This window comes from Ptychodera flava, chromosome 5 (assembly GCF_041260155.1).
Source record: "Ptychodera flava strain L36383 chromosome 5, AS_Pfla_20210202, whole genome shotgun sequence".
In the NCBI taxonomy this organism is placed as follows: Eukaryota; Metazoa; Hemichordata; class Enteropneusta; family Ptychoderidae; genus Ptychodera; species Ptychodera flava.
The window spans coordinates 23,348,818-23,363,856 of record NC_091932.1 but is presented as its reverse complement, the minus strand read 5'-3'; the positions used below and the strand labels follow the sequence as shown (position 1 = coordinate 23,363,856).

The following is a 15,039-nucleotide window of genomic DNA, read 5'->3' as shown; positions in this document are numbered from 1 at the left end:
TCGATCGTCCCTTCTTTGTTGACGTGTCTATCATCCGGGGCCTTAGCAGCCCCGTATGCGACCTCTTTGACGATTCCTTCTTTGAACTCATCTCTTCATCTGCTCTTTTGGTTATAACGGAACTCGAACACAAGTTTGGTGACACACCCGATACCAATCATTAAATTTATGATTAAACTTTAAACCGCCGCGTTAATCGTTATATATTTTGCCTTAAAGCCTTCCTCATATGAATGCGTTGGTCATGTGATGAATATTGTTTTAAAGATAAAATTACCAACAGGTAACTCTTATGTGATAAATATTGTTTAAAGATAAAATTATTAACAGGTATAATTCCTGCTTTTCAAAACAAACCGGCGTTTCTGATTGTTCACGGAAAATTCTGAGGTTTTATATTGTGGTGACTAGTTTGTATTTTGAGAAAATAAGGAACACAAACAACAGAACTCCAACGTATTTTAATACATGTTGTAAAATAATAAACGTGAACGCCCTCAGTAAACCTCTGCGTTCCTAGTATAGTGGTCTCTCTTTTGCAAGAAACAATATCCTATCATTAGTTTGGTAAGCAAGGCTTTCGGGTCACGCTAACGCTGGTAGATGGTACTGTTCCACCTAGCGCCAGTCACATGAGAACAGTCCGTGGGTGGAAGGGTTGTGCCCCGTCGTTATAGTGACGCAAAGTCGCGAGGTCAAACATCTGTAAAATCAAGATAATTCTGTTCCAGACATTTCTTCGTTTCACGGAGACATAAAATATATTTTTGATAAAACAATTGCCTCAAAGATATACACTCATATGATATTTTGTAAATTTTATTTCATGAAATTTATCAAATACTGTTTACCTATCATCAATTCCTTGCTTTTTAAGAATATATAGGTGAGACCATATCGAGGTGACAAGTTTATACTCAAAAAATAAATAACACAAATAATAGAATTTCAAAGTGATTAATACATTTTGTAAAATAATAAATGTGAACGTTCTCATTAAATCTTAGCGTTCCTGGTTTTGCGGTTTCGCTTTTGCAATTAAAGAAACAACATCGTATTTCATACATGTATTCACTGCAGTGTACAATATATTGTTTTACCGTTCTATATATGATGGTGGCCATAATCAATTCAGTATTAGCGTTGTCGGCACAGGCCAAAAAAATTGTTTTTGTTACATATGGAACAGGGAGAACTGATCGAGGTGTAAAACGTGTTACTGGAAACATACATACTTTTTATTGGCCTTTAACGTCAAGTTTAACTTCCGTAAACTCATCCAAGTTTTTACACTGCATTTAGGAATAACATGACCTTTTGTAATCTGTAATTCATCTAGTGTCGTCAACAAATATTCAGTTTATGATACAGAAAATTGTTTGTGAGGTCAAATACAGAGTTTTACTCTCTCCAAGACTATTAAAATGATGCGGCCTTTTCTTTTAATTTATGATTTGTTTATTTCTTCAGGGGTTTTTGCTCACAAGATCAAAGTACAGATGTGAAAGCAACAGTGATGGAAAGGGACCACTTTGTAAGCAACCGTAATTCCTAAATGCAGCAACGAGACAGTGAGATTATTTTTGCCTTTCAGAAAACGGCATTACGTATATATATGATCCTAAAGATATTGTTATTGTCTGCTGTTCATAGTTCAATGTCATTTGCATAATTATAATAATGTACAGCGAAAGCTAACGCTACTGTACTAGATTGACGCGGGCAAGGATTAGAACGTACCCTTCTTCTTGTCGACCAGAGGCAAGTAAAGAGAGTACGTCTTAACGTTACTGAGCTCAAGAGTATTGGATTTACATTAAATTGTCTCATAGCATTTCAATCACTTTCATACACTTTTTTTTTCTCAACACCCTTTCGATCTCTGTCCATGTCAGCCTCTTCGCACAATTATCAACAAATCCTTCTCAAGGGTTATGTATTTCACCGGCTGTCTTGGCAGCTTCCTAGTCATACGCAACGTTTTCGATCATCCCTTCTTTGTTGACGTGTCGATCATCCGGGGTCTTAGCTGGCTCGTATGCGACATTTTCGACGAATCCTTCTTTGAATCTATCTTTGACATTTGAAGACTCGCAAACATCGTATACATCGTTGCTGGCTCTTGTGTCAGTAGCCATGTTAGTCTCGTACGCTATATTGTCAACGAATCCTTCTTGTGCAACGTCCCCCGTGGACGAGTCCGCCCCACCTTCATATATGACATTGTCAACGAAGCCCTTTCTGTCATTATATTCGCTTGTACCGTGACGTACATTGTCGTTTGCACCTTTATCTGGAGTGGATTGAAACCTCGCCGACTTCTGTCCGACGTCATCCGCTGTGTTGCGCTCCTTTTCATAACTATCGCCTATCGGATCATAGACGTTGTCTGCGGTTTCTTTGTGTTGAGTGTCAGAGGCACTGCCGTTGTCAGCTTCCGCGGAATCGTAGGCAACGTTTACGGTGAACCCGGAGTACGGACCCGTGCTCGCTCTGCTTTTACCGTCAATGCCTGAACCATTGAGTTTGTTTTTCCGATCGGTTCCATTTTCATCGATGTTGGAGTAATAAACACCATCACCACGAGTCACGTAATTTTGATTATTCAACTCAGTCATTTCCGTCTTCGTATTGTCACTTTTAGATTTCCGTACTCTTCTGAGAAAAAATAAATAGGACGGAAACAAATGTAACTTGATCATTGTTAAGGAAGTAAGCGTTAAGGTAGAACGCACCTCGGGGACAGACATTCGGACTCTCAAACTTTTACAATTCTCTTCTGATATACTACGTGTGGGGGTTTATTTTAAAGCCCTTGGTGAAAGAAAACTTTTCACCGGCTTAGTTTTTCGAAATTCGAATTTTTTTTATTTTTCTCCATAGAGTACACACAGGGATGGCGGCCATTTTGAATTTCAAATATCGGTAAATCTTGGGTAATTTGTTTCTCTAGTACCAAAATTTGCACGGTGACCCCCGATTTCTATTCTTGATTTTGAAAGAAGTGATTGAAAGATTCCTTGAGGAAAGTTTGAGCAAAAGTTTAAGTCTTTCACTTTCGAGGTGCATACTACCTTAAGGGACGTTGCATGTAACACTGCATATTTTGCTCTGTTTTGCAAACATTCAATTAAGTTATTGTGATTTGTCAATCAAATATTAACTTTATACGCCGAACTTGACAACAGGAAGTTAAAGTCATTTCTTTATGGACTCAAACATAATACTAAGTCTACGCCAACGAGCTCTGAATACCGCAGGTAGAATAACCACACGCACAAGGAACTCTTTCTTATTTCTCTCCAGTTCTCATTGAGTGCATTGGCCACCCGTTTGCTAGAGGATTGACTACAAAGCTGTTAACTTTCAAGGCTATCTAAAGAAACTCTGGTTTCAAATAAGATATGATATTTTACATAGCATAACATTTTTGCGCCAAGTATGGAGCCCTTCATCCTTCGAGTAAACTATTGCTATCATATGAAACTTTAGACCTTTTAGAAAATGTATAGTGTGAGGGTTCTGTATGTCATCTTTAATGAGAGGTTCTGGTTGACTGCAGCGCCACCTTAAAAGGACGGAAGCTGTAACTACTTTGTCATACTGCCTTATTCTATAAAAGGATATCATCTTCCCGAAGTATGCTGCCGTACAAAGTGTTTGTTCGATCAAAACAGCATATGGTGTACATGCACGTGTAATGTTTTTGTTGACGATTAATTTCTGTCCCGATTAAAATTCAGTCATACGTCAACATTGAGGATTAGAGCGCCAACCATTTCGAAATGATTTTGACGTTGAAGAATAATCACAGGTAATCATAAAAAATGGTTGTCGATAACGGCAATTTAATGCCAAGACAGACACCTATTTCTCATGTCCAGACCTAAACTGGATAATGACGGCAAAGTAAACGGTTTGTGTAATTTGTATGACAACCATTCATCGGAGTTTTATTGTTAAATGTTTACTTAAATGCATTTCTACGTGTAATATTGAACAAACTTTCGTAACTTAGCAACCAACCACTAACATTCTTAACCAAGTAATAGAGGAAACAAAGTCATGATTATTAGAAATTTTCGTTTGTTGCCTTGCAAGCTGTAAAGTTATGAACCCTTTCATATATATTCTCAATATGTAAAAATGTGGTATTTAAATATAGGCGTACTCTGTTCTTTCGGAGTTAAGGCTTACCTTCTCCTGCAAAAGACGGCAACAGCGATGGCAATAATGGCCGCTGCTATGGCCACTGACATAGAGCCACCAATGACGCCAGCTGTACGAATCAGAGAAAACAGACACTTAATTAAAGAACAGGAAGAAATGAGTTCTAACTGTATGATAACTGCTCGAATTTAAGAATTATTCTTTAGTCGTTGAATTTTTTAATGTCTTAAAGGTAACTGTCACCTGTTCCAATTTTGCCACAATTACCATGGAAAGAGAAAGTCTAACCAATCACAGATTTTAAGCGGGTGACTGCATTTTAAAAACAGCGCCGTCATATGGGCATTTTGAATACCAAGGAACGCCCCTGTGATCACATATGGCATATTTAGACTACAGGTGACTGTATACCTTTAATGGCGTTCTAGTTTAATAAGTTACGTCTGTTGTTTTGTATATGATAAGTTACGATTTTGAAAGTCGCAAATAAGCATTACATTGTTATTTATTGTTATTTTGATCTCTGTCATTGATAACTTGAACTTAGTGGTTGACGGAGATGGAAGATTTTTCTTGACAGACGGAATCAGAGCGAAACTAAGAACATACTATACTCTATGATCGTTATAAAATTCGCTTTCAGAATATCGTTATGGTTAGGTGAATAGGACTCTAGACAACAAGGAAAACGAACTTCACAAGTTTATGGCATATCTTGCATAAACTCTTGCGATTGTTTTGTACAGTGGTCGCATTTATCGACACTATGTATTGCATTTCTCCATAATTTATGTTGATAAACATTCTCACTTTTCTGCAGACGCCATTATTAAAATGTAAGACAATATCTCGAAATTAGAGCTTCAAAACCACAGGCCGATAAGAATAATGAAATTCAGAATCCAAACTGAATCACTATAGCATAAAGCGTCGTCTGATCACAACAGTGATGAATGAAGCTAGATTTGCGTTCTTTTTTGAGTTCGTTTGTTTGCCTTTTCGTTTAAGTTACTTTCCCCTCTTCAATAGTTTCACTACTCTTTCATAAACATATCACCCCGAACCGACAGCATACTTATCATACCGGTATATATCAATGCAACCGTAGTCATCGGAAACTGCATACGGGAGTCAGCACAACTGTCCGCACATCCAAAAGTTCGAGTTTAGTGATTTTTACGCTTATATAGACATGTTTTTTATTTCTCGTGTAACTAATTCGGCAACTAAGATTATCTTGCACAGAGGAGACAAGGAATTAAGATAATTTTGCAAAGAGGAGACAACGAAATGCCGAAGCATCGCGCGTAAGGAGTAAAGTCGTTTGTACGATGAGATAGAGGAATGTTAAGGCTATGGGAGCCATGCTGTTTATATAGTGTAGAGGGGAAAACTAGTATGAACAGGGAGGGAAGTTTTCTAACGGAAAAGTAGGAAATTGAAATCTACTCTTTTTAAAACAGTCCATGCGACTGGTCGACTGTCGCTTACCACATTCACTTACAAAGAGTCTAACATCTAATACCTAACCGAGATTATTAACCTATTTAAGTGTTTTTGAAGCGAAGTGACAAATCGATATTGAATGTTAATGACACAACTATGAAGTGATACTATGAAGGATAATTAATATAGTAATACAATGAAGTGTAATTAATATGTCCTGTAACAAGAAAAAGGAAGTTCTCTGTAATACAACGGCTGCTTCGACTGCTTTATAGCGCATGAAGAATATCAATGCCTGAATTCTTTACCTTTGCTTTGTCTCTCAATATTCCTATCGTATTCGCCTGTTTGCGATGTTGCTGGTGAAGACTGGAGGGATGTGTATGGGCTGAAGTCGCAGACTGAGGGAGTGTGTACGAATTCGGTGAGCTGCTGGGTTGCAACCCTGCTTCATTTCAAAAGAAAGCCAAAATAGATCATCGAATTAAAAAAATTCTGACAGAGAGAATCAAAATAATGTCAAAAGATCGATTAAAAATTCTGGCACATGCAATACTAAAATCATACAAAGTAGATTTTTTATGGAACGAACTTTAAATCTTTTTCTATCTTGATTGAACAATCTCTCGCGGTAATTGTAGTAAAAAAATACAAGGTTAATAATGAAATATCTACTTACAGCTTTCACAGAAGCGTCCAGTGTAACCTGCTTTACATTCGCAGATAAGGTATCATTTTCCTGTCTACAAGTTCCATTGTTTTCGCACAGTGACATATTCTCACACGCCAGTCCTGCCAACAAAGAAGATAATTTACTCATTAGAAGCACTGCTGTTGCTTCTATCTTACTAAGGGTAAGTGTTACTGGTTTTGCTCGATGACATATTAACCTCCCTCCCCAACAACACACAAACTAATCATACAAACAAACAAACAGACAAACAGACAAATTAACCAAGCAATCAGACAAACAACATCAACAACAACAACAACAATAACAACAATTCTAGCTTCGAATCAGTGGTCAAAATAGGTCGCTTGCTCCGGAGCGGCTCAACCAAATAATAGTAATTTTTCTCAGAGTTGTATTTGTATCATTATATCTAAATGACTTAAGTTGTCTTTCATTCGCAGCACCTTAGCGTTGACTTTTCGACTGCCTATACCTAGCCGCAGAAACAAGCACCTTTTGAGAAAAAAGACAACATAGGCAGTTCAACCACAGAAATACACATGTTTATTTGAAAAAGAATTGAAAGACGGACACGTTGCAGGGTTCGGTTTACTAGCCACCCCATCTTCCCGTGCCTCTTACCATAGTTACGTTCTATCCTGGACTCTGATCCAGGAAATAGATTATCGATCTATTGGGATATGATATGACAAGATAACTTACTGTGTTCACAGGTGTAGCCATCATAACCTTGGGGACACTCACAATAAAATGTGTCATTCACTTCACTACTAATGGATTCACAGGTACCATTGTTCTTACATGGGTTACTGAGGCACATATGGATTTTTTCTTTGCATGTTGGACCTTTCCAGCCCTCCGTACATATACACATCTTGACTCCGTCTTGTTTGTAACATGTCCCGTTGTTCTGACAAATGTTGACGTCACACTGCCCAGGTTTAAAGGCTGGAATAAAAAATGTCCGCATGAAAAGTAGGAAACACATAATGCATAGATCGATAGGTGAGTTATATATGAAGTTCCGTAGGCACATGTAAACGAATAAAGGTCTCATTTCATGGCTTGAATTAACTTTTTGCGTCGATAGTCTGATTCGACAACCATTTTCAGAAACTGGTTGTCCGATAAGCAGATCTGGAAGTCCGCCTGTTCCGACACCGGTGCATCAATAGTCTATCAATCGCTTTTTCCGAGTACATTACCAGGTTTTGGTACGACGATAAGGTTGGCAGCTAAGCTTATCAGCGAATTGTTGCAATATTTACAAATTTGTAAAACTGAATTCACCAACTCCAGAATCTAAGTGTTTGCTCAAAAATGATTTTTCCAGCAAAGATCTGATAGACTGACTGACTATACTTTAGTGTACACTACAGTGAAAAGATGAGTAATATCCTCACGTTACGAATACGAGTCATGACTTCTATGTGTATTCCGATCATTAATTACTGCTGCACCGCCATTGACAATCCCAACAAGTCTACTACAGACTGCATCGGGAAGTCACCAAAGTCAAGTTCCTCAACTATAGTCAAAGTTTGTAAACAGAGTAACTCGGCAATGAATAGAAAAAAAACTGCTACGGTACATGTCGTCCGTTCAATAAGTTACACCAAAAACACGATTGGAACTAATTTTGGATAATTGGATGGTGAAGTAATGAAGATTTAATCTGCAAATGTAACCTCAATTGCTTTTCTTTTTACATTACACACTTGTTTTTATAAGTAATATGTAATAACGCAATATTCAGCTATAGGGCACCAACACTTTTGAGAAATTTGAAAAATAAAAAGATCTAATTATTCAAATTAGTTCTAATCGTGTTTAAAGTTTCCTGAAAGGTTAACAGTTAGGGGAAAACCTGTTCATAAGTTTCTTATTCGCACTCTTATATGTGCACTGCATTTGAAGTCTGTAATACAGTGTATATAACGAGATCGTTCCCTGTTTCACACCAGTGGTTAACAGACGGTAATAATTTGAAGTATGATCAATTGCTGCTTTCTCACAAGAGCTTTGCGATACATTTGTGGTGCTTTTTGTATTTAGATAGAGACTCTCCTAAAAAATGTAACGAACACTCTGCCCATCATCTCCGCCACACGGATTGGAATTTTATGATTTGACTCGCCTTTGCATTGCCGTATAGAATCATGAGCGACTCTTTTATCGTCAGGTTTTTCCAATGCGGTCTATACATGCAGATGCAATTTAACGGGTCCGCATACTGAGGCTGTACTTTGCTAAAGCATTGAGTACTCATTGTACCCTATTTTAACTCATGTCTTCATGTCCTGTGCGGAATCTTCAGTAGTATAAAAATCAACAGACAAAGCAATACTTTGTTTTCGACACGATATCAACTTATCATACTTAGTTTCGTATGATTCTTAATAACAAAATTGGCCGAAAAAATACATATGTAAATGTTCAGAGTATGTTTTAGGTTTCCTCCTTGAACTTTTACCTAGTTAAAGACGCTCTGTATACACACATGCATGGAGGGCGTTCAGTTGTACGTTATGATTTCAAATAATGCCATGCCTGGATTGATGTAAGTCCCGTTGGACAACTCTTTAGAGAAATTGGTTGTCTAAAAGCAAGGTTTTGTTGACGCTGAACGTGGAACTACCGTAAGTTCTTGCCAAGGCTTATCAAGGCATTCGTACAGAGCCGTGGGCGTTAAAAGCAAATTGAGCTTATTAGTCAGTTGGGCCGTAAATCTGTGTTTAAGTAAAACGAAAGGAGTGATAAATGGCATTTTGCTATCCCCTGCGGACAAGATGGCGTACCATTTCGGGTCAGTCAATTCTTTTATGAGTAGATTTACAGTATATGACTCCGAAATAATAACCTTCAATTGACCCAAGGTCATTCAATCACAAGAAGGAGACTATTGGTAGGCTATATCTTTGAATAAAACACAATTGCTACCTTTATTACCTTGCTGCAGTGATGGATACTTCGATGACCTTTGGTTGCACCTTGATCAGCACCGTTAGTTTGCTTGTAACACGATGCGAAACCTTAATACTTTCTGCGGCTTCTGACTTTTTTCTCCGAGAGGCTAGTAATCATTGTGTCACGCTTTACACGAATTCGTTTAAAGTTTAGGACTCTTCCATCGCCCTCTCGTGAATCTTTGTTTGTTACAAGTGAAACTTATACACTCCAAAAACAAAACAAACCAAAACAAAACCAATTCCTCGACTTAGAGAGTCCAGTAAACGTGAACCGCAAGCATGTTGCTATTGAGTAATTTTTCAATGACACAATTCACATCTGATTATCCACAAGCAACGTATTTTACAACACTATTTCTCCTAAAATTGCAAACATATGTAAATCCAGTCTTATTAGCTCTCTTTGCCGACTTCATCCGGGACCCAAAAAGTATAGTGCCGGTCAAAGATACGTTGACATTCAAAAAATCATATATGTCTCTCTGCGGTAATGTTCAAATTAAAGAAGCAGTAGACTGTACCTTTGTAGAATATAGCAAAACCTTTATCATGATAGTTTAGGCTTGTCGTGAATTCCACCCGCAAAAAATTGCCAGTCGTCGATCCTATCCAGTAGTCTATTACGCCTCGTATTCCGCTGTTTTGAGTAAGCTTCACTTTATTTCCGCTTCTACCATCAATGTTATAGAAAGACACCTGATCATTGTAAAAGAAATCGCGTGCACCCAGATACAGCATCCTCAGTGTTACATTGATAATTTTACTTGGTTCCACTTCAACATACCAGTTGCAGTCATACCAACCGGGATAGTCGTCCGGGAAATCTGGAGACACTATCCAACCCTCCTCGACTGTGATGCTAATACGTCCACACTCTCCAAGTGTAGCTGTGGATCACATATCACAACACTCGTGTTATAAAGTAGACATTATATATGGCAGATTAAATATTTTTCACAGTCGCTGTTTTAGCGGTGTAGTCTTAACTTTCATCCGTAACATATGAAAAGAATTGCTTTGTGAAATCACTTCGACTGAAAACACATTTAAAGTTTTATTCTTAAATGCAAATTCGACCTTACTTTCATATACTGGATTTTCCTTTTCGCCACCACATGCTTGGGTTTCGTCTTCCTTACAGGCTTCCTTACATTGCCAGTTGTCTATCCTGTCGGTATCGTCTGGGGAGTTGTTTCCGCAATGGCAGTTCTGTCCTTCAAGGCATGCGAAGTTCCATTTATTACCTCGACAATGCTTGAGACACGTTTGAATTGTCTTACTTTTTCTGTTAATCTCGTTTGCGCCACACACATTGTTACCGTAACAGCCTTTATAACCAGGAACTAGATATCAGAAACAAATGAAAATACATTGTTAACAAGTCTTCATAGATGACTATCATTGCCTCTTTTGAAAGCTGTTGACTTAGTTGTCGATGAACTGATTATAATTTTTTTCTCTGACATGCAGGTACTTAAAACACAGCACATTAGTCACCTGGATAAAATGCGGCCTGTATATTCTGGAGCATGACACGCATGAGTGCCACAGAACATCATTGATTCCATTAATCGAATTCTACATAGCAGGGAATGTGAACAATTTTTCAAGAGTATTTCCATCGATACAGATAACAATACGAGTACAATTAAAGTATCTATTGATTCCAGTGAATAGCCATGCCAGTACGACAACGATTGAGCTGTTGATTGCTAACGTATACAACAACGCATACCTTCATGTCTTTGATGGCCTCAGCACTTTAGTTTTCTCCCAGTAACAATTTTACCATTAGGCCAAAAAAAGCTGTTCAACGGGCGGGAGGACTTCAAAGTTTGGTAGGTAAAGGTCGTTTTTTTTTTTTTAATTTTTTGGTTTTTCTTAAACAGAACATATAATATAAACACTTTTTGTGTGTTTTCATGCTTTTTCTTAGTCACATAACATATACTGGATATGTTTGTTTAGTACGTTCATGATTTTTTTCAATTTTTGTTGACAGGGTTGGTTGTCTCACAACAGCTTCTTTGCCTTCACTTCTACATTCAATCTACAGCTGAATCTAACAGAGCTAATTTCTGTGTTGGTTTCACCAGCCATATGAGCACGGTGCATTTCAACCAAACTCGCGACTCAGAAACTGACGGGTCAGCCCCGGGGAGGGAGCGAGGGAGCGAAATTGGACCATTCGTCCTGCGTCCAAGTCAAACAAATGTCACAAGGTTGAGTCCTTGTGCATTCTTGACAACATAAACTCAACTCATGTCCGTTCTGCAGTGAGAACTGATGCTTACAATCACACGTTCGGTAGGAGAAAGCCATGACGAAAATCGGAACGAGTGATGACTCAAAGAACAATAAAGAATTCTCAAGTAACACTGAAAATAGGAACACTAGAAAATATAAACTGTACAACCACTCGGACATGAAATAAACGCCGGTGAAACAATACAGTACGAGTGTCTAAGGGAGACTTTCAGTAATTACAGGTGGGGTGGGCCGGGGGAATTGGGGGAGGGTCACTTTTTAGAAAACAGTTCAAAGGGGAGGGTCACTTTTTATTAACCTATCTTGGGGGGAGGGTCACTTTTGACAGAAGCTGATATTATGGCCAAAACTTTGGTTGTCCATGTGATATTTCCTAAATAGCAAAATCACCAACAAAATACGCACACACTAATAGACCCCAATGCACAGTGAATTGACATATTGGTGAAATTCCAAAATCATATTTCTTGCACAACCATAGACTTGTAACCACTCTAGTCTAACCAAGAATAATCTAAATAATCAAGCATACATAAATGCACAGATTGATCTAATTTTGTACTGAAAGAAAATTATTCATAGTTTCATCATAGACCCCAATGCATAGTGTATTGACATTTTGGTGAAATTCCAAAATCATATTTCTTGCACAACCATGGACTTGTAACCACTCTAGTCTAATCAAGAACAATAATCTAAATAATCAAGCATACATAAATAAATAGACAGATTGATCTAATTTGTACTGAAAAAAAAATATTCATAGTTTCACCATAGACCACAATGCATAGTGAATCGACATTTCAGTGAAATTCCAAAATCAAATTTCTTACACAACCATAGACTTGTAACCATTCTAGTCTTATCAAGAAAATTGATATCAATAATCAAGAGTACACAAATGCAAAGATTTACCTATTTCTGTATTGGAAAAAAACTATTCATAATTTCATCATAGACACCATGGATAGTGAACCAACTTTTTAGATGAAATTCAGAAATCAATTTCTTGTACACAAATGCACATTTTACTTCCCTATTCAAGCAAAGTACATTTAAATACATTATCAAACATATATAAAATACAGATATAGCATGTTTTGCGGGGGTAAATTGTCAATAATTTGCCTGATTATAGACTCCATGTATTATGATTTGATATTTTTGGATGAAGCACTAAATCAGCTACATCTCACCTTCTTATAGTTGCACAAAATATGGTGACCCTCCCTAAAATGTATGAAATACCATATCTCTTCAAAAGTTCCTGCGTGATAAATTGCGACTGTCCCTCCAAAAACACCAGCCCTCCCCTCTGTAATTTGTCCCTAACATAACAATTGAACCAATTGTTATGTAAATTGGCTGATACTGTTTTAGTTATTCCTGGGGAGAATACCGCAGTGGTTGGGGGGGAGGGTCAAGTTTTAGAATGTCGGACAAGGGGGAGGGTCACCTTTTAGACAGGAGGATAGGGGGAGGGTCACATTTTACGGTACAGGTGTTCGCGAAATTCCCCGGCCCACCCCCTGTAATTACTGAAAGCTCCCTAAGCTATACGGCGTATTAACCTTGCCCTTCACCTTGACCAAATGTTTGTGATGCGCGCCCACCTTTACTCTTCAAATCATAGCCTGTATCAATCTCACTCAGTCAATGTCATCAAAAATGTGAAGGTCATTCATCTCACAGACAGATGTTCACTGAATAACATCTCCGCGTTTCTTCAGATTCGTAAGATTTTTTTGGGGAAAAAAGCAAAATGTGGAGTGGTCCAAATATGGGTCGGTCGGGCCCGTTGAACAGATAATTTTTTTTTCTCGCCTTAGGGAGCCTTCAGCCTTCAGTAATAACAGGGGGTGGGCCGGGGGATTCCGTGCACACCTGTACTGCAAAATGTGACCCTTCCTTTTATCCTCTTGTCTAAAATGCGACCCTTCCCCTTGTCCGACATTCTAAAACTTGACCCTCCCCCAAAATCACTACATATTCTCCCCAGGAAAAACTGAACCAGTATCAGCTAATTTACATAACAATTGGTGTGATTGTTATAAAGTTGGGACAAAAATAACAGGGGGAGGCTGGCGTTTGGGAGGGAGGGTCACAATGTATCACGCAAGCATTTTTGAAGGGTCAGTATATTTGCGGGAGGGTCACAATATTTTGCCCAACTAAAAGACGGTACGACGGGGATGATATAGTATTTCAGCCAAATAGTCCGTGGGCTAGAGGGGTCTACGTGCACCCTCCTACAGGATAACAAACCTGTATTTTTCAGAACCCTTGGGATCCCTAGAATACGAAATGGAATTTTAACAGAAAAAATATAGGGACGCAATAGCTGTTATGGTCATGTTTTGAAGGGTACCGCAAAATCACGATTTTCCAAGCCAAATGCATTTTCGTCAAATTTGTCTTCTTGTAAGTCATGTGCTGAGCTCATTTTTTAACATAACCTCACTTGTTTGGTATCATTAGAAAGGGAATTTATTCTACTTTAAGATGACATATTGCACTATGCAATATCTTCTACAGTTATTGTCAAATATAACCAAAACTTACCCCTTACCCCAAAATTTAACATTACAAATTACAGAAAATCTCAAATTCTACCAATTTTTTAGCTAGGCATAATAAAAAATGCAATGCTTTGTCTGAAATCTGTTTTATTTGATACAAGGACATGTCAGAAATATGAAATAGACTTTTAACAGAAAAAATATTGGAATATACAGCTGTAACAGTCATATTTTGAAGGGTACCGCAAAATAATATAGTGTTGCAGATTTGCATGCATTTTTGTTAAAACTGTCTTTCTATAAGTTATCTGCTGAGCTTGTTTTTGAATATAACCTGGCTTGTTAGGTATCATTAGAAAGATAATTCACTAATCTCTAGAATGACATATTGTAACATGCAATATCTTCTATAGTTTTCATGATATATAACCAAAACTTACCCCATACCCCAAAGTTTACATTGAAAATTTCAGTCATAGCTAAAACCAAATTCTACCATTTTTTTAGCTTGACACAAAAAATCTGGCCGTTTTTGCTATTAAATCTATTTCATTTGGTACAGGGACATGTCACAAATATGAAATAGACTATTAACAGCAAAACTATTGAGAATCTACATCTGTAACAGTCATATTTTGAAGGGTAGCGCAAAATCATAGTGTTGCAGATTTGCATGCATTTTTGTTAAAACTGTCTTCCTATAAGTTATCTGCTGAGCTTGTTTTTGAATATAACCTGGCTTGTTAGGTATCATTAGAAAGATAATTTACTAATCTTTAGAATGACATATTGCAACATGCAATATCTTCTATAGTTTTCATGATATATAACCAAAACTTACCCCATACCCCAAAGTTTACATTGAAAATTGCAGTCATAGCTAAAACCAAATTCTACCATTTTTTTACCTAGACATATAAAATCTGGCCGTTTTTGCTATTAAATCTATTTTATTTGGTACAGGGACATGTCA

General features: G+C 37.6%; 1 protein-coding gene across 2 annotated transcripts in view; it reads right to left on the bottom strand.

The window, feature by feature from the left end:
- Positions 1-445: 445 nt before the first annotated feature.
- LOC139133306 (scavenger receptor cysteine-rich domain-containing protein DMBT1-like) overlaps positions 446-15,039 on the bottom strand; it is a 33,435-nt gene continuing 18,841 nt past the window's right edge. Inside the window, exons 4-10 of one of the 2 annotated variants that reach the window (XR_011552558.1) lie at positions 10,362-10,622; positions 9,801-10,166; positions 7,013-7,258; positions 6,296-6,408; positions 5,925-6,061; positions 4,198-4,279; positions 446-2,658 (exon numbers count right to left, since the gene is read on the bottom strand). Coding sequence is in view for 1 of the 2 variants with exons in the window: in XM_070699839.1 (XP_070555940.1) it covers positions 5,948-6,061; positions 6,296-6,408; positions 7,013-7,258; positions 9,801-10,166; positions 10,362-10,622 (1,100 nt within the window). In the remaining variant the exon portion in view is untranslated. The remainder of the gene's footprint in view (positions 2,659-4,197; positions 4,280-5,924; positions 6,062-6,295; positions 6,409-7,012; positions 7,259-9,800; positions 10,167-10,361; positions 10,623-15,039) is intronic. The other variant, XM_070699839.1, reaches the window with a different exon arrangement.